The sequence below is a fragment of the Plecotus auritus genome (assembly GCF_963455305.1).
Source record: "Plecotus auritus genome assembly, chromosome: 3".
In the NCBI taxonomy this organism is placed as follows: domain Eukaryota; kingdom Metazoa; phylum Chordata; class Mammalia; order Chiroptera; family Vespertilionidae; genus Plecotus; species Plecotus auritus.
Genome location: NC_137772.1, coordinates 78,837,016 through 78,856,380, shown reverse-complemented (window position 1 = coordinate 78,856,380; position 19,365 = coordinate 78,837,016). Strand labels below are relative to the sequence as shown.

Below are 19,365 nucleotides of genomic sequence, written 5' to 3'. Positions count from 1 at the left end.
TGCACGCCCCTTACTGGGGATCGAACCCACAACCCACGCATGTGCCCTGACCAGGAATAGAACAGTGACTTCTTGGTTCTTAGGCTGACACTCAACCACTGAGCCACACGGGTTGGGCAAAGTCCACCATCTTGGCTAGAATAATACATGTGTGTTATCTAGCAGGGGTAAATCATCACCATATTAGCAGGCAGTATAATTTACAGATGAAAACTCTGAGGGCCACAAGCAGTCCCTTTAAACATGAATGTTGGCCAAAGTCTGTCAATAGCCACTAGCCACATATGACTATTTAAATTAATTCAAATTTAAAATTCAGCTTTTTGGTAGCATTAGCCACATGTGGTTAGTGATTATCAACTTAAATGCGGCAGAAGAGAATATTTCCATCATTCCAGAAAGTTCAACACTGATCTAGGCAGTAATAAAAGCTATAGAAATGTACTAGTATGTGCTCATGTTAAAAGGAGATTTAAGAGAAGAAAACCAGAGATAGTACTTGGGAAAACTAATTTGAAAGAGTGAGAAGAGGAATGAACAAAGATCTGAAGAAAACACATTCTGGCAAAAACTTCAAGAAATGACAGATTAGTGCTAATACTGTGAAGAAGTCAAGTAAGATGAAGCTTGAATATCAGCCACAGGGTTGGCAATTACTGATCTGCCAAAGCAATTTCAGTGGAATGGAGCAAAGGCAAAGTTGAGGAACCCACTGGAAGCAGCTGAATCCCTCCTATAAAGGTGCACCTATCTTTTACCAAAGCCATCATGAGAGCAGCAACAAGCTAAGAGCTGTTCATTACTCATGTGTCAACCCCCATTATAACACACTGAATCATCATATCTAACCTATAATACAGGTACTAATGTTCCCATTTCACAAATGAAGAAAGAAAACGCAAAAGTAATTTTCAAAGGTCACATAGCTATCAAGTATAGAGCCAGGATTTAAACCTTGGTTAACTCCAGGATCTGAGTTTGTTTGTTTGTTTAATGTATTTTTATTGATTTCAGAGAGGAAGGGAGAGGGAGAGATAGAAACATCAATGATGAGAGAGAATCATTGATCAGCTGCCTCCTTCATGCCCCCTATTGGGGATCAAGCCCGCAACCTGGGCACAAGCCCCTGACAGGAATCGAACCCGGGACCCTTCAGTCCACAGGCTGACGCTCTATCCACTGAGCCAAACCAGCCAGGGCAGGGATCTGAGTTCTTAAAGATTATACAACTTGGACTCCCTGGCAACCTTCACACTTGGTGGTTCACACCTCTCTTTCTCCATACCAGACTGAATGTAAGCCTCTCAAAGTCAAGCATCAAGTATCAGCCTTTGCTATGCTTGATATAAAGAGCATGCAAATATTTACGGAGTAAATGAAACTGCTTCTAAGAATTTGGCTAAAATGGTCAAGAGAAAGTTGGAAAGGGAGGCTATTTGCTTTTGCTTCTGCTTTTTCTTTTATGGTGGAAGACATGACAGCATTCTTATGGGAAGGAGTCTGTAAAGAGTGAAACATTCCTAATGGGGTGGGGCTGGGTCAAGAACAATGGTAACGGAATTAACCTTGATCAAGAAAACAGACATTTCTTCTGCGGATATTGGAGGAGAAGAGATGAAGAGTTGCAGATACAGAAGATAACAGCTGCAATAGCAGGAAATTTAGCAAGTTCAAGCAATATGGCCTTTATTTTCTCTCTGAAGAAATGTCAAAGTAAGTGCTAAGAGTGAGGGTAACCATCTCTGAGATCTTTTAAGTGAATGCTGTGGTATTTTCCCATGTGGCTATAAAGTGAGTGCTTTACATACACACAGAATATCATTAAAGGAGACAATAGAAAATAATAGACGTGCCCTAACCGGTTTGGCTCAGTGGATAGAGCATCAGCCTGTGGACTGAAGGGTCCCAGGTTCAGTTCCCGTCAAGGGCATGTACCTTGGTTGCGGGCACATCCCCAGTAGGAGGTGTGCAGGAGGCAGCTGATCAATGTTTCTCTCTCATCGATGTTTCTAACTCTCTATCCCTCTCCCTTCCTCTCTGTAAAAAATCAATAATATATATATATAAAAAAAAAAAAAAAGAAAAAGAAAATAATAGACGTGATCATTGCCCCTGTATGGGCAAAGCCTGAATTGGTGGTCTGGGCTGTAAGGAAGGCTTAGTGAATTTCACTCTGTACTCATAACACTGTTGTACTTAAGAGGTGCATAATTACTTTTTCAATTAAAAAAAAAAAACTATTTACAACAAAAAGAAATCAGGCCCATAGAGAGAGAAAAGAAAGTGATAACGGTTTAGCCTAAATGCTGAGAGAAATGGAAAAGGAGGCAACCAAAGAGCTAGTTCAAAGCCAGGGCTCTGAAGCCAGGCTGACTGTGTTTATAGCCATCATCCCCATTCCCAGCTGGGGCACCTCGGGAAAGTTCCGAAGCCTCTCCCCCGCCTCTGTTCCATCATGTGCAACGCAAGGTGGTGAGAGTGCCTGCTTCAAAGCAGTGTTACAGTAAGTGACAAAACATGTGCCTCACCCACTGTGGGAGTTGGATAAAGGTAGCTATTGTGATGATGATTAATATCCAGCATCTTTGAGGACCCAGCTAATCAGCAGGCCACATGTATACCCGAAGTCTAAGGGCATCAGTGCACATAGCTGGGAGGTTTCCACCAGGATACAGAAGCCTGGTTCAGCCACAGAGAAGCCTGCCAGGTGGCTACAGGCTTGGAGATCTGAGGCAATTGGACAAGGAGGCCAGACGTTCTATTATTTATTTACTAAAGGCCCGGTGCACGAAATTTGTGCACGGGGGGGGGGGGGGGGGGGTGGCCTCAACCTGGCCTGCACCCTCTCCAATCCGGGACACCTCAGGGGATGTCCAACTGCTGGTTTATGCCCGCATTTTTAACAGATGACAGCTCCATTGTTGTTTTCTTTTCATACTTAAACCCACTGGAATTAGTAGGTATTCAAAGTGTGTATAAATTTTGGGCAGTGGTCGGCAAACTGCGGCTCACGAGCCACATGCAGCTCGTGAGCCGCGGTTTGCAACTCTGTTGACTAATGAGTTTGCCGACCACTGCCTTAGGAAAAAACACTTAAAAAACATTTTAATAATGTACTAATGTCTTTAACCTGAAGTCAAAACTTCTGGGTAAGAGTAATGCCTTACACAGTGGTCGGCAAACTCTATTTATTATTATTTTTTAGTATTTTATTATTTAGTACTTAGTATTTTATTATTTTTTAGTATTTTTAAATTAACTTTAATTTAATTTTGACTAAGAAATACTTTCACATGACTCAAATTGATACTACATTTGATCTTAGCCCAGTGGTCAGCAAACTGCGGCTCTGCTGACTAATGAGTTTGCCGACCACTGCGTAAGGCATTACCCTTACCCAGAAGTTTTGACTTCAGGTTAAAGACATTAGTACATTATTAAAATGTTTTTTAAGTGTTTTTCCCTAAGGCAGTGGTCGGCAAACTCATTAGTCAACAGAGCAGCAAACCGCGGCTCATGAGCAGCATGTGGCTTGTGAGCCGCAATTTGCCGACCACTGATTTTGGGGGGACACCCTGTATATCTCTAGTCAATGGTGAAAGGAACCAATGGTGGGTTTGGAACCCCCAGACAGGGAACCTCGCTCACTCTCCACATGTCTCCCCACTCCACTTTCCACCTCATGGGCAGTGGGAGAATCAATGTTTTCCCTAATTTACTCGTTAAAGCACATCCTGTCACCCGCTGCCCGACAGGAATACACTAGGCCGCAAGTGAGGGAGGCTCAGTCAGGGAAGCCTTCGCTCATGGGTGCCGGCACCCAAAGTGCACATTCCTCCTCTACAGTCGCCCCGACTATGCCACCATTTCACTGAGAGGACAGAACTCCTCACCTCCTCTGGGTTCCTGATCTTGAACGCTGACCGAAGGCACCTCAGCAAGGGCTGCCCACGCCCACCAGCTGTGTCTGTCCGCACCTGCTCCCGCCTCAGCACCTGCATTAGCACCACGGAGGCGATTTCGTTGCCGCACTGGCCTCCGCAGCAACAGGGTGTCACCACTCCGCCCTCTCAATGTCATATCACAGGCGCCCACCCCAAGCACCCAGACACAACTCTGGAAACAACTCGGGGAGGGCACCTCAGGACCGGTGGAACTGATGGAAGTGAAGGTGTGGCATGCAGGTGGTGCCTACGCTTCTGTTAACTTACACAATGTATTTTATACCACAGCATGTGGCAACAGCTGTGAGTGGCACCAAGCGGAGCCTGCGGGCCGAGATGAAGCAGTGCCTGCAGGCCATTGGGAGTGCTCACAGCTGCCCCGCCTTGCCCGCCCCCATCCCCACTGCTACTGCCCAGGGCTGGCCCTGGGCAAGCGGTAGCGGCCATCAGGACTGCTCACAGCCGCCACCACCCCCATGTGGGGAGTACAGGCCGCCCTCCACTGGGCCCGCCTCCCCCGTCCCCGTTGCCACTGCTGTTTGCCCAGGGCCAACCCTGGGCAAGCGGCAACGGCCATCAGGAATGCTCACAGCCACTGCCACCACCATATGGAGCATACAGGCCGCCCTCCATCAGGCCCCACCTCGTCTGCCCCCATCCCTGCTGCCACAAGTCTCCGCCCACCCGAGCCTACTGTGCACACAGCCTGCTATTCGGTCGTCCGTCTGGTCATTTAGGTCGTGATGGCCCCTGGCTTTTTATATATTAGGATATTCTGCCTTATGTCAGCTTGAGGAGGTGAGGAGTAGGAAGGTATCCTAGGTCAAAAGGAAGTCCAGGGTTACTTTTGGGTTTAGTGTGGAACAAATGTCAGCAGGAGATTAACAGAGAAAGAAGCAAGGTCAAGGGGTTGAAGGTCTATGATCAAGAAACAAACCCCTTGCTGTGGTCCTCACTGAAATTAAGGTCTGGTCCCTGGACACATTAATGCAGGTGTCCAGCAGGAAGAGTGGGATGAGGAGTGAGGGAGGTGAGAAGGGAGAGAAGAAAGGTCAAAATGCTGTCAATAACTGAGATCCTGTCACATCACCTTCAAATGGCCAACTCTAAAGAATTCAACACTACAGAATGTGAAAAAATAGGAGAAACCAAGATGGGGGCATAGGTAAACACCTAAACTGCTGCCTTGCACAACAATTTCAAAACTACAACTAAAAGACAAAACGGACATCATCCAGAACCACAGGAATGCTGGCTGAGTGGAAATTCTACAACTAGAAGGAAAAAGAAAAGCACACTGAGACTCAGAGGAGCTGCGGAAGGCAGAGGTACGGAGGCACGTGCGCGGAGAGGGCTGGCAACTGAGTACACGGCTGGCTTTCTCAAGCGGGAGGGAGACCAAAGCTCCCAACTGCTCTGAACTCCAGTTCCGGGCGAGACTCTGGGGACCCAGACTCATTCAGGGAGAAACTGGACTGTCTGGCAGCGGGCGAAACTCGAGGGCGGCTTTCTCTCAGAGGTGCTTGCAGCAATTACCAAGGGACACTGAGACCCAGAGGCCTTTTATGGCAGGGCTGACAGGAAGCCATTGCTGTCTGCTCCGCCCTGAGACTCCACCACATCCAAGCTGAGCACAAAGGCTTTTGCAAGTCTTGTCTCATAAGGGTGTCTGCAGCACAGAAGTTCTCCCAGCGTAGACACAGCTGATCCTCACAGCCAATTGGCCTGGAGGTCAATTCCTCCCAGTGATACCAATAACAATCAAGACTTAACTACAGCAAAACTGTGCACACAGCCCACAAAGGGGTACACCAAGAGTGTCCACCTCAGGTAACTGGAGAGGCTGAGCTACTGGGCCCTATAAGACACCTAGCCTAGCACACAAAGCCACTCTATCAACTCAGGGAAGCAGCCAAAATGCGGAGACAAAGAAACAGATCACAAATGAAAGAAATGGAGGAAAGCAAATGACTGGATATAGAGTTCAAAACCACGGTTAGAAGGTTTTTCAAGAATTTTCTAGAAAAGGCTGATAAATTTAGCGAGACCCTCGAGGATATGAAAAAGGAAAAAACTAGAAATTAAGCATACACTGACTGAAATAAAAAATAATACACAGAGATCCAACAGCAGACTAGAAGATCGTAAGAATCAAGTCAAAGATTTGAAATACAAAGAAGCAAAAAAAACACCCAACTGAAAAAGCAAAAAGAAAAAAGAATCCAAAAATATGAAGATAGTGTAAGGAGCCTCTGGGATAACTTCAAGCATACCAACATCAGAATTATGGGGGGGCCAGAAGAAGAGAGAGCGCAAGATACTGAAAACCTATTTGAAGAAATAATGACCGAAAACTTCCCCCACCTGGTGAAAGAAACAGACTTACAAGTCCAGGAAGCGCACAGAACCCCAAACAAAAGGAATCCAAAGAGGACCACACCAAGACACATCATAATTAAAATGCCAAGAGCAAAAGACAAAGAGAGAATATTAAAAGCAGCAAGAGAAAAACAGTTAGTTACCTACAAGGGAGCACCCATACAACTGTCAGCTGATTTCTCAACAGAAACTATGCAGGCCAGACGGGAGTGGCAAGAAATATTCAAAGTGATGAAAGCAAGAACCTACAACCAAGATTACTTTACCCAGCAGAGCTATCATTCAGAATTGAAGGTCAGATAAAGAGCTTCACAGATAAGAAAAAGCTAAAGGAGTTCATCACCACCAAACCAGTATTATATGAAATGCTGAAAGGTATTCTTAAAGAAGAGGAAGAAGAAAAAAAAGGTAAAGATAAAAATTATGAACAACAAATGCATTATCTATCAACAAGTGAATCTAAAAATCAAGTGAATAAAAAAATCTGATGAACAGAATAAACTGGTGAATATAATAGAATCAGGGGCATAGAAAGGGAGTGGACTGACAATTCTTGGGGGGAAAGGGGTGTGGGGGGTGCGGGAAGAGACTGGACAAAAATCGTACACCTATGGATGAGGACTGTGGTGGGGCAAGGGAAGGGCAGAGGGTGGGGTGGGAACCGGGTGGAGGGGAGCTATGGGGGGAAAAAGAGGAACAATTGTAATAATCTGAACAATAAAGACTTATTAAAAATAATAATAATAATAATAATAATAATAATAATAATAAAGAATTCAACACTACAGAGATAGGATCTCCTTTACTATGGTGTCCACAAAAAGAATAACACTAAAAATAGCTGTCACACAGCATGGAGGGACCTGGAGAGTATCATGCTAAGTGAAATAAGTCAGTCAGAGAAAGACAAGTATCACATAATCTCACTCATATGTGGAATCTAAGTAACAAAATAAACTGATGAATGGAGTGAATCCAGAGACATGGAAGCATGGAACAGAGTGCAGAATCTCAGAGGGAAGGTGGGGGAGGGTGGGTGGGTGGGAGGTAATCAACCAAGGACCTGTATGCATATATGCATGGCCCATGGACACTGACAATGGGGCGGTGAGGGCCTTGGCGGGGAGAGGGGCACGTGCGCAGAGAGGGCTGGCAACTGAGGTACGGAGGCACGTGCGCGGAGAGGGCTGGCAACTGAGTACACGGCTGGCTTTCTCAAGCGGGAGGGAGACCAAAGCTCCCAACTGCTCTGAACTCCAGTTCCGGGCGAGACTCTGGGGACCCAGACTCATTCAGGGAGAAACTGGACTGTCTGGCAGCGGGCGAAACTCGAGGGCTGCAGGGAGTCAGTGTGGGAATAAGGGGGACATATGTAACACTTTCAACAATGAAGAACTATTTAATAATAATAATAAAATAGAGGGGGTCAATGGAGGATAAAGGAGACATATGTAATACTTTCAACAATAAAGAATTATTTAAAAAATAAATCCTATATAAAAGCATAATATGCAAATCAACTGAATGGTGGAACAGGTGGGCGGGGCCAGCAAGCAGGTGGCGCCAGGCCAGTCAAGGCTCGTGCCAGCAGGCAGAAAGAGGGGACAGCGATGGTGGGGAGGGGAAGCTGCGGCAACCAGAGCAGTGACCAGTGGCAGTGACCAGCAGCAGCGATGGGGTGATGGGGGGCGGAGCCAGCCACTTGCCAGCTGGCACCATCCCCTGTGATCGGCCCAGCCGGTAGCCTCCCACAGAGGGTGGAAGCAGGCCTAAGCCGTCAGTCGGACATCCCCTAAGGTCTCCCAGACTGCAAGAGGGTGCAGGCTGGGCTGAGGAACCACCCCCCCAAGTACATGAATTTTCATGCACCAGGCCTCTAGTTAAAAAATAAAATAAAAATAGCTGTTCCACTACTAGGTACTGTGCCCAAGCTACTGTAACATACACTACCTCAACTAATCCTCACAACAATCTATAAATGTTGATACTGTGATTCTCTATTTCTTTTCACAAATAAGAAAACTGAGGCACAGAAGTTAATTTGCCCAAGGACATACAGACATATTTGAATCCAGCCCAAGCCCTTTTTATCACAGTGATTAGGGGTGGGGCTCAAAAGCCACATTGCCAGGCCCCTGGAGGAGCTTGAGTTAGCAAACTCAGTTCTCCAATGACCCAGATATAGTCCATGCCCTCACCCACCACCACTGAAATTTTTATAAAAGAAATAGATATTTAAGGTATATCAATAAGATTTAAATTAATAATGAATAGATTGATTAATGAACCAGAAGGTGTAAGGTTACAAGAGTAATTTACATACATTTTCAATTAGCCAAGCATTCACATTCCTACTATATGCTCAAGCCTATACCAGACACCACCAAGAAAGAACGTAACTCCCAAAAGCTTACAACCACATGCATAAAGCAACCAAAAGCAGATCCCAGATAACATATTAATAGGAACAGAAGAGAGGCTAAGTTAGAACATGGTTTTAATTGAAGAATGTCACCTTCTATAAAGAAATGAAACTATCACATTGAATTCCTGATTGCAGATTATATGCATTGTATTTTTGATGTTCATTTCTCAGGTTGTCAAAGTTTTTAATCTGAAATGAATGTAATTGCCATTATATATTGTATTCTACCCAAGGTATAGATAAACAAAAACAGGTAAATAACATGCTACAGTCCATAATTAATGTCACCAATTTGCAGTTCCTAGTTAAAAACTCTTTATTAGAGAGTTTCATTTGATGATGCCTAAATAAACATCTACCTTGGCAAAATGTAGCAATCTTACCTAATAATAGACAAACATCTAAATTGACCATACCTCCACTAAGCCACCAGCCAATCAGGAGTGATATGCAAATTAACCCAACAAAGATGGCGGTTAATTTGCATACACAGGCCCCAAGTGACTGGGGTGGGCGGGACGCCATGGCGACGATGCAGGCATTCTGCCCCACCCCCAGTCTCTCAGGGCCTCTGGGCAGCATGTGAAGGGGGGGCTGGAGCAGAAAGAGGTGGGGCTGGAGTAGAAAGAGGCGGGGCTGGAGCGGAAAGAGGCGGGGCTGGAGTAGAAAGAGGCGGGGCTGGAGTGGAAAGAGGCGGGGCTGGAGCGGAAAGAGGCGGCTCCAGGGCCTGAGCAGAAAAGGGCTGGGCCGGAGTGGAAAGGCAGTGCTGGCAGCCAGGGAAAGGAAAGCCCATTCTAGCACGAATCTTCATGCATCAGGCTTCTAGTATTAAGATAAACTCCCCACATCCTAAGACAATACTTCATAATAAAATTAGCCAAATAAATGCAATATTATGGATCTTACAATTAGACTAACCCATGTACCTAAGAGTTTCAAGAAATTCAATACCATAAACACAAAAGAATCTTGCACTTTTTAAAAAAAACTTCTAGAATGACCTAGGATTATCAATAATTTCCTTGAAGACTTGAACAGGCAGTTAGCCATCTTTGACCCATGTTTGTCTGACCTGGGTCTCAGCTACCTGGATATACCCAAGTCCCTCAGCAAACAGAATGCCCTAAGAACATATTTGAAAGGAAACAGAGACCAGGATTCAATGCATTTAAGATGGGCTATGATGCTCAAAGACAGAGAGATTGAAAGATATTGTATATTAATTCCATCCACAGATCTATTTTTAGAGAAAACAGATAGATATAACTGGAACAACAACAATAACAAAACTAATCAAAATTTTTCAAAAGTCCTTATCTCAAGGAAATGAAAAGCAAAGATTACAAGGAGAGCCCTAACCGGTTTGGCTCAGTGGATAGAGCGTCGGCCTGTGGACTGAAGGGTCCCAGATTCGATTCCGGTCAAGGGCATGTACCTTGGTTGCGGGCACATCCCCAGTGGGAGTGTGCAGGAAGCACCTGGTCGATGTTTCTCTCTCATCAATGTTTCTAACTCTCTATCCCTCTCCCTTCCTCTCTGTAAAAAAAAAAAAAAATCAATAAAACATATTTAAAAAAAAATTACAAGGAGATATAGATAGGAAGGGATAAAAATGAACATTTCAATAGGATTTATGAAGTTTCATTTCTGAAGCTTATTGGTTAGTATATAGTGTTCTATACCTCTTTTGTATAATAAAATATTTTAAAGATTGCAAAAAAAAAAGTTTACCCTTAGAAAACTACTTAGAAGTAAACTCTTTTGAAGCACATTGATACATCCTAAATATTTACTAATCACTTTTAATCCGTCACTTGACAAAGCTCTAAAGGTGCAAAACCTTTGCCTGGTTCAAATACTCTTCTAACTTCTTCACTTAAAGTCATCTCCAGATTCCTCAAACTGAGGCCTGCAGGACCCTTCCACAGACTCTCCAATTATATAAGAATTTTTAAATTGTGCATTTTCCCAGAATTATCTTAAATATTAGAAATAATGTAAGTATATTCTGGGCAAACTGAATGACCATTCTACAACCATGTTCTGGCAGGCACTTTGGGTGGCCACACTTGCATTGGGTGTATACCAATATGGCGACAGGGGAAGGCCAACAACATCAACATGATGCCACGTAGGTTTTTTTTTGGTTTTTTTTAAATATATTTTATTGATTTTTTTACAGAGAGGAAGGGAGAGGGATAGAGTTAGAAACATCGATGAGAGAGAAACATCGATCAGCTGCCTCCTGCACACTCCCTACTGGGTATGTGCCCACAACCAAAGTACATGCCCTTGACCAGAATTGAACCCGGGACCCTTGAGTCCACAGGCCGATGCTCTATCCACTGAGCCAAACCGGTTAGGGCGCCACGTAGGTTTTCACAAGCCTCCTCCACTTGGGAAGTATTCAGTTCCAAATGGTTGCTCATAATTCCTAAACGACACTACCCAAGGAACCATTTTCCTGAGCTGTGGAAACTTAAGAGAAAAATAAATATAGATGCTTGTAATCTTGACTCTGATTTCTTCTGCTCTTTTTTTCAACAATTTCATACAATTTGCTAAAAAAAAAAAAAAAAAAAAGTTTACATATGGCTATTTTTTTTAATCATAAACCGGCTTATAAGAGTTCACAATTCACGCACAGCCTCAAGACCTTGTGGAAAAGGCAGGTGATGCTTGAAGACAGGCCCTGAGTGCCTGGATTAATTGCTCTGTACTTAGCTTCCTCAGCCCCTGAGATTCCATTTCCAGCAAAGAGAGTCAAGATGACAAAAAGGAAAACAGCAAATCATATATATATCTTTCCACTATTAAATCCAATAATGACAATTTCAGCTGAACATCATTGTCAATCACATTAAATTGATGTTACTGTTCATTCGAATTTTATTGCCTCTACTGTTGTGGAGTTTATATATAAATATGTTTTGGTTTTATGGTTATAAAAAGCCATAAGTACAAAGAGTTACATACAAATATAGGTAACATTATTTTCATTCTCACTCAAGTCCACACTGAAGTATCACAGATTTTTTTCCTAAGTTTGAGGTGTTTCCTTTGTAGGTGTCTTTTTGTGAGTCTCATTGGTCCCAAGTTCCACAGCTGTATGAGCTTCCTTAGAATAAAAACTGAGAACAGAATGACTTTGCCTCCACCACACCATGAGAAAAAAGCCTGACCCAATTAAGGCTTTCTAGCATTAAGAAAGTTATTCAAATATTCAATGTAGTATTCCCACTGCCATAAATTCTAGACAAAAATTATACTACTACTGTTACTACTAATGAAGATAACAATAATCCTATAAATGGCAATATTTGCATGGAGTTTAGAATGAGCCAGGTAGGCCCATCACATTCATTTTTAATCTTCCCACCAAACCCAATTTTACACATGAGAAACAGAGGCACCGAGAGTGGTTAAGTAACTTGCCCAAGTTCACACAACTAATAAGTGAAATAGCTAGGATTCAAGTCCTACGTGTGGTACAAGTCAGTGCTCATTAACGTTATTCACAATGCCTCTTCTACCAAAAAAAAAAAAAAAAACTGTAAGAAAGGATGGCAATGGGTCTTTTTGCAGAATAAAATCTATGGCAAGCATTTCCAAGTAATTTTCATTAATTAGCTAGTAACCTGAATATTCTAGCATCAAAACTTAACTTATTGAAACTCTTAAAATTCTCCCCTAAGTTAATAATAATGATTTGATTTGCTATTTGAGAAAATGATCCCCAATGGTAAGGTATTTCAATGCCACCATGCTGCTAGTGAGAGAAAAGTTACCTTTGTAGATCCTGTTCAAAGAAAGCTATGCTTTGATCTTCAATATCCCATGAAGAAAAAGGTTATGCTTAATCTATATTTTATAGATCTAAAAGTCAAATTAGTTTCTGAGATAAACAAGTAGAGTGTGATGTTAAGCATATTCTGTAGCATTCATTTCACTCTCAGTTTGGAGGATACTATGTGCTGAGTTAAAGACAATTACAGTAGTGTAATACGTAGCAGTTTTTTCTTGCATTATTCTGCAAGCATAAACAAGTTATACACATGTTAATTTACATTGTACATAAAAAGCCAATTTTAAATCCAATTTATAAGGCAATAAATATATAAAAATTCTAGGACACAGTAATAAAGTTATGCCATAAAGTAGAGTTAATTCGAGACAACGATAATAAAAACATGACAAATTTTAGCATTCTACCAACTACACAAAGGTGGTTCAGGTAACATCTGTTCAGAAGCAATTGCTACCAGACTAAATGAGATGCAAGTGTAATAAATGTATGTCAGTTTGCTTGCTTCATAATTAAAGACATGAGTCTTTGAAAAAAGCAATTAAGCCATGCTCTAAATCTGAAATCATCCCTATGTCCAACCCTTTTAAACCACAAAGAAAAGATCCAGAGTTATCCAGAAGTAATAAATACTATATCATCTACTTTCAGCAGCTAGTTGTACTCTCCAAAACCCAGTTGATATAACTGTTTTTTTTTGAAAAAAATCATATATTAAAGAACAAAAAAAACTTCATATTCTCTATTAGGAAGGACAGAAAGTAAAAAATAAAAAAATATTAAAAGTCTGGGAAAATTCAGAGTAATTTACTTAAAAGACTGGCCTGAATAAAATAATTTTACCAGCCCTGGCCAGTTGGCTGGAGCATCAGTTGGTTGGAGCATTGTCCTGTGCATCAAAAGGTTGTGGGTTCAATTCCTGCTCAGGGCACATACCTAGGTTATGGGCTTGATCCCTGGTAGGGGCTTATGGGAAGCAAAAGATTCATGTTTCTCTCTCACATCCATATATATAAGTACATATATATATATATATATATATATATATATATATACACACACACACACACACACACACACACACATATATATATATATATATACACACACATACATACACACACACACATATATATATATTATATATTTTCCTTCCCTCTCTCTAAAATCAATAAATTTATCCTCAGGTGAGGATTAAAAATAATAATAATTTTACCTTATGAAGGTTTCAGTGTTTGATGGGTTAGGTGGAATTTGACTTGGATAAAATTCAGGTGCCTAAAGCCTTCAACAAAGAATACCACCTCCAATTCTAGACTCATTAACTCTAGGACAACTGAAAACATCACTTTAGCTGCAGACTCCATGAAGAAATAAATTCAAAAAAGGACACGGAGATGTGAATCACCTCCATCTTTTCTCAGCTTTCTAGAAATTATGAAAATGACACAAGAGCCCTGGCCGGTGTGACTCAATTGGTTGGGTGTTGTCCCATGAATGAGAAAGTCGCAGGTTCAATTACTGGTCAGGTCACAGGCCCAGGCTCGATCCCCAATAGGGGGCATGCAGTAAGCTGGCAGATGTTTCTCTCTCTCTCCCTCTCCCTTCTACTCTCTCTGAAATAAACAAAAACATTTTTTTTAAGTGATACAGCAGACCAATATGAGTGACGGTTCTTGTTGTTATTCCATAGGACCAAACTGTGGTTATCTTATATTCTCCCAAATCACAAACCATCCAAAGTAAAACACCACAAGAAAGAAATTTAAGTGAGTCTAATGGTTCTCCTGAAACATACATTTTTAACCTGGTAAACTAAACCTTTCAACATGGTCACCCTGGCAGCTATTCCTGCTGTTAGCCTCCTATGGCTGCTAAAACAAATTATCACAAAGTTGATGGCTTGAAACGAAAATGCAGTCCCTCAGTTCTGGAAGCCAGGGGTCCAAAATTAGATTCACTGGGCTGAAATCGAAGTGTCTCCCTCTGGAGGTTCCATGGGAGAATGGTTCCTTGTCCCTTCCAGCTTCTTTGGTTTGTGGCTGCAAACACCAATCCCTGACTTATAGTCACATTTCCTTCTCGTCTTCTGTGATCAAACCTTCCTCTGCCTCCCTCTTATAAGGATATACATGTTTGCATTTAGGGCCCATTCTGATAATCCAAGATAATCTCCTCATTATTGAACCCTTAATTTAATCATACCTACAAAGTCCTTCTTTGGAACATTGACAGGTTCTGGGGATTAGGAGTGAATATCTTTGGGGGTAAGGGTCATTATTCAGCCTGCCACAGCTGCCTCCAAATAAACCCAAAGCAATTAGGCAAGCATGTGCTAATCTCTTCAAGCCTACTGTGATTTCAACTACAGTCAAATTCTCAGTACAATAAACAAAAGTTCTCCAACTTAATACCTCTTCACCCTCACAAACAGCCTATAACCAGGAAATTGCTAATTCTATATTCGTTAAAGGCATTACTAACTACTGTTAATGGTTCCTGAATGAGAAAAGGAGCACTAGAGATTAAAACTCCCAATAGCATGGGAGAGACAAAGACAATTTGCCTGGGTTCAAATCCCAATCTCATCAACTGGCAGCTGTGTCACATACAGCAATTTAATCTCTGTACCCAGTTTTCCCATCCAGCAAACAAAGCTAATAATCTATCTACTTCATAGCGTTGTTGTAAGTACTAAATGAATTGATATTTGTAAAGCACCTAGAACTGTGCTTGGTTCACTCATAACTGTTATTACTAATGATGCCCAAACACTTGCAGACATACAGATATTAATGGACAGGGTGAAAAATCTCTCACAACCAAAACTGTAATGACATAATTAAACAATAATTAACAACCTATTCAATGGAAACCATAAGATTAGATGAAAGGTTTACACTAAAGTCTATAAGAACTTTTAAAGGATATTCCTAATTAAAAAGAGCTACTCTGCCAAGTTGGGTTGCCAAACTTACAAGCCTCCTTTCAAAAGACTGTCCCACATCCTAGAGATAAAGACTTCTCCAGAAGCCACAAATCCTGCTCTCACTCTGGATCGGGTGGCCACTGCTCTGTAATAAATAAAACATGACAAATTTTACCATGTGTCTCTAAAGCGTAGTGAGAGGTAGGAATGGAATGCCCGTATCACTTAAAGGCAACTGCTTTGTTTTTGTTCTAGAAGGGAAGCAGGTGCAGGTACTAAGGGTGTGGCCTACGGCAGGTACCAAGCTTAGTGGCTCTACTGAATTCTATCTACTTTTACAAAGTCTTCACCCAGGTACCTGCCTTGTCCTCTCAGCCTCGAGTTTGTATCCTGTCTCCTAGTAACTATCCCAGCATCTCAATACTCACTGCTTACCTATTTTCTACAGAAGTCAAGTTGGTTAGTTCATAAACAGCCCAAAAGCAGTTGATTCATTGCACAGCCATTTACAATAGACTAATTTCTAATATTTACACATATCTATGGGGAGCAGTCCTATACTATAAACTTTTATACACAATTCAAAAGTAACTTGAGGCCCACAACTAAACATTCAGTAGAAAACAAAGATCTGTCTGCTTTATCAGGGCTCAAAGTAAACCAGGGTTTCAGTGGGCAGGGTTTCAGAACTCCTGCCTTCTTAAACTAAGCCAAGACCAGCTTGCAGCTTTGTAGAGTATGCAAAATACAAAAACCTAACTACAGAACAATAACTTTTTGAGGTATTGCTGAGATCTCACCAGGAAGGATGATCTCCAAAGATCACCTTCCATCCCCAAAACTCCAGGCCCTCTCAGAGTCCTAGTTCAATAGGGAGGTGGTCCCAAATCAGTCGCACTCCCAGGCTCCTGGTTGAAAAAGACTTAAATAATCTCCAGAGAGAAGCATCCCCAATTAGGCCTCCTGGAAAATATGTTAAAATGAAGCAATGAATTTACAAAGATCAACAAGCACAGGGGAGAGAGCAAGCCACCACTGAGTTCAAGTCAATGTAGACAGTCCAAAGATTGCGCATACCAGGACTGTCAAATAAGGAAGAGCTAAGTAAGAAAGGCCTAAAGAAATAAGAAACAGAAATATGAAGAATGACCAGGCAGATATGAAAAAGAAGTAAATGAAACTTATAGAAATAAAAAATAATTGATTAACTCAAATAGAACAATCTACACATTAGACATAGCTGACAACAAAATTAGTGAAATGGAAAATATATCTAAAGAAATAACTGTAGCAGTGGGAACTGTAACCCATCCCACCATTTATTTGACATTGTTTCTGTAAATGCTAACTCTACTATGTAGCTTGTAGATAAATGGCATGTTTGTATAAGAAACCTAAAAACTAACTTCAGAAGGTACAGAGCCCAACATTCCGGAGATTTGCTGACCTTCAACCATAGAAGTAGGATGATGTAGAACCAGGATGACGCACACCAAACCATTACTTGACCAGCTTGGAGATCCTTATCGGAATGGATTGTGTTGGCCTGCATGCAGAGAACCTTTCAACTCCCTCCCCTTGATTTCTTTGTTCTGCTTTCCCTCTCCCTTCTTATAAAAACCTCTGCCTGCACTAAGATGTGGAGATGAGCTTTATAACAAGAGTTCCGCATCTCCTCAGGTGACTGACACTTGAATAAAACTTTTTTCCTTTCTCACTAGCACCTGTCTCATGAGTTTAGTTTCAGGGGGCAGACAGTTGAACCTTGGTTCTGGTTACATTACCATGTAAGCAAGAATCTAAATTAGTCTGACCGGTGTGACTCAGTGGTTAAGCATCATGGCCAGGAGGTCACCGTTCGATTCCAGGTCACGGCACAAGCCCAACTTTAGGGCTCGATCCCCAGTAGGGGGTACGCAGGAGGCAGCTAATCAATGATTCTCATCAGTGATGTTTCTTGCTCTTTCTCCCTCTCTGAAGTCAATAAAAAAATATTTTTTTAAAGAATCTAAATTAGTTTCAGAGATTATAAAGGGTCTAAATTACTTCTAAATTAATTATGAAGTCATTATTCAAATAAGACTCCTATCTAAAAACACACTATTTTAGATGTTTATTAGTTTTAGAGCTTAAATATACTGTTTTGTGTTCATCTTCACAAAAGCCCTTTTCCACACATCTAAGAAATGAAAAACAGCAGACTACTAGGACCCAAATCACCTGACATTAATTTAGGTTTTGTTTTCATCACATCCTTGCTCAGAGAGTCACAGAACCTTACACCTTGTGTATTCTGGAGCACAGGAGTCAGAGACAAATAGGAATGACGTTTTAACCAAGAGAGTAAACTATAAAAGAAAGAATAGCCGTTGCCCCATTGGATTCTTCTCATATTGGGTAGAATGTTTCATTGCTATTGAACCCTATCCTATTTATTCCTCAACTCTGTCAAATAGCAACAACACATTTGATCCTCCTGCAAAATCCCACCATTCCTCTGGGTATCTTGATGATTAATTTAGCATAATTAATCCATGTAGTCTCTCATTTCTAGTATTCTGATACATCTCGGAGCTCTGCTCCCAGTTTGACTCAATTATCACTTTTAACTGTTATACTTAGCAAGTCACTCCTCTTCCACAAATCTTTAATCCGTTAATCTGTGTATCCTAACGATTTATTTGTTCACAGAAGGCACATTCTGTACTGATAATTTCACCTATGAATAAAACAAATGTTTTTCCATACCCTTAAGTAAAATGGAGGGGTCAGTATTAAGTTTTCAATCCTGTTGGTCTCAACCCAAATCTATCAATTCTCTAAGTTACTTATTTACACAGAAACACACACTGAACTGTCATCACTGCCTATTCTTCCACTAGTTGATATCAACAAAAAGATTTACAAGGCACTAATCATGACACTCCCCTTGGGTGTTAGAGTGAATAAAGGCAGCAATCTGAATAGCGAGTTTCAAAAACTTGGACTTCTTTCCAATCTAAACATTCTTTAGCGATGACCGCATGGCCCCGCCCAAGTTTTATAACGAAGCTCTTTCGACTTCGAAAATTATATCTAGCTTAAAATGTTTTCCTTGGATTAAAATATTAAGCAGAGAAAAATACCTAAAGTTCACTTTGATATGTCTCATACCCTCAGATGCTAGGGGTGTGGGGAGAAGTTCAACTTAAAAAATGTAATGTCCACTTCCGTGACGTCAATACATAAATCTATGAACGGCCTTAAGAAATTTGGGGCAACACAATAATCAGTGTATGTCGAGGATTCAGACAGAATTGAACCGTGTCGCCGTAAAAAAGACTGGCAACGCTGGAAACCCAGAATAAAACTTAGCCCCCCAGGCCCTGTACACCCACCCGCTACAGAGAAACGGCCGGGTACTGTCAGCCCCGCAGGAGCCGCCCCACCCCAGCCCCACGTGAAACTTACGAACTTGGGGCGTTTCTCTCCAGGCACCTCGGGGCCGCGGGGCGGCGGAGGGTGCTGAGGGCCCTTCCTGCGCTGCACCCTGCTGTCCCGGCAGCCGCGGAGCGAGGCGGAGGAGGGGTAGGGGGCCCCGGCAGCGGAGCCCTGCGGCGGGTGGTGCAGCCGTGGCCGGTGCCGATCCATCTTCCTCGCAGCTCCGGGGAAGGACAGAAGGCGGCCGCTCAGCAGGTCACTAGAGAGGAGCTTAAGGACCCTGCGCGACTGCCCTCCGGGTTCCAACGCCCAGGTCTGCAGGCAGGATGAGCCCAACTGCTTCTGCTGGGGCCGCCGCCGCCGCCAACACATCCGAAAACTCCCGCCACTGCGGACCTCGCGGGAACCCACCAATCCCGCGCCGCGAGGTCACTGACCCGCCCAGGATCCGCCCCTTCCGGGC

At 42.3% G+C, this 19,365-nt stretch overlaps 1 protein-coding gene across 4 annotated transcripts in view; it reads right to left on the bottom strand.

Annotated features, from left to right (window-relative positions):
- DIAPH3 (diaphanous related formin 3) overlaps positions 1-19,112 on the bottom strand; it is a gene marked incomplete at its 5' end in the record, with an annotated part of 566,313 nt that extends 547,201 nt beyond the window's left edge. For all 4 annotated transcript variants that reach the window (XM_080660806.1, XM_080660807.1, XM_080660808.1 and 1 more), the window contains one exon: positions 18,933-19,112. In XM_080660806.1, the coding sequence (XP_080516932.1) occupies positions 18,933-19,112 (180 nt within the window). The remainder of the gene's footprint in view (positions 1-18,932) is intronic.
- Positions 19,113-19,365: the final 253 nt, after the last annotated feature.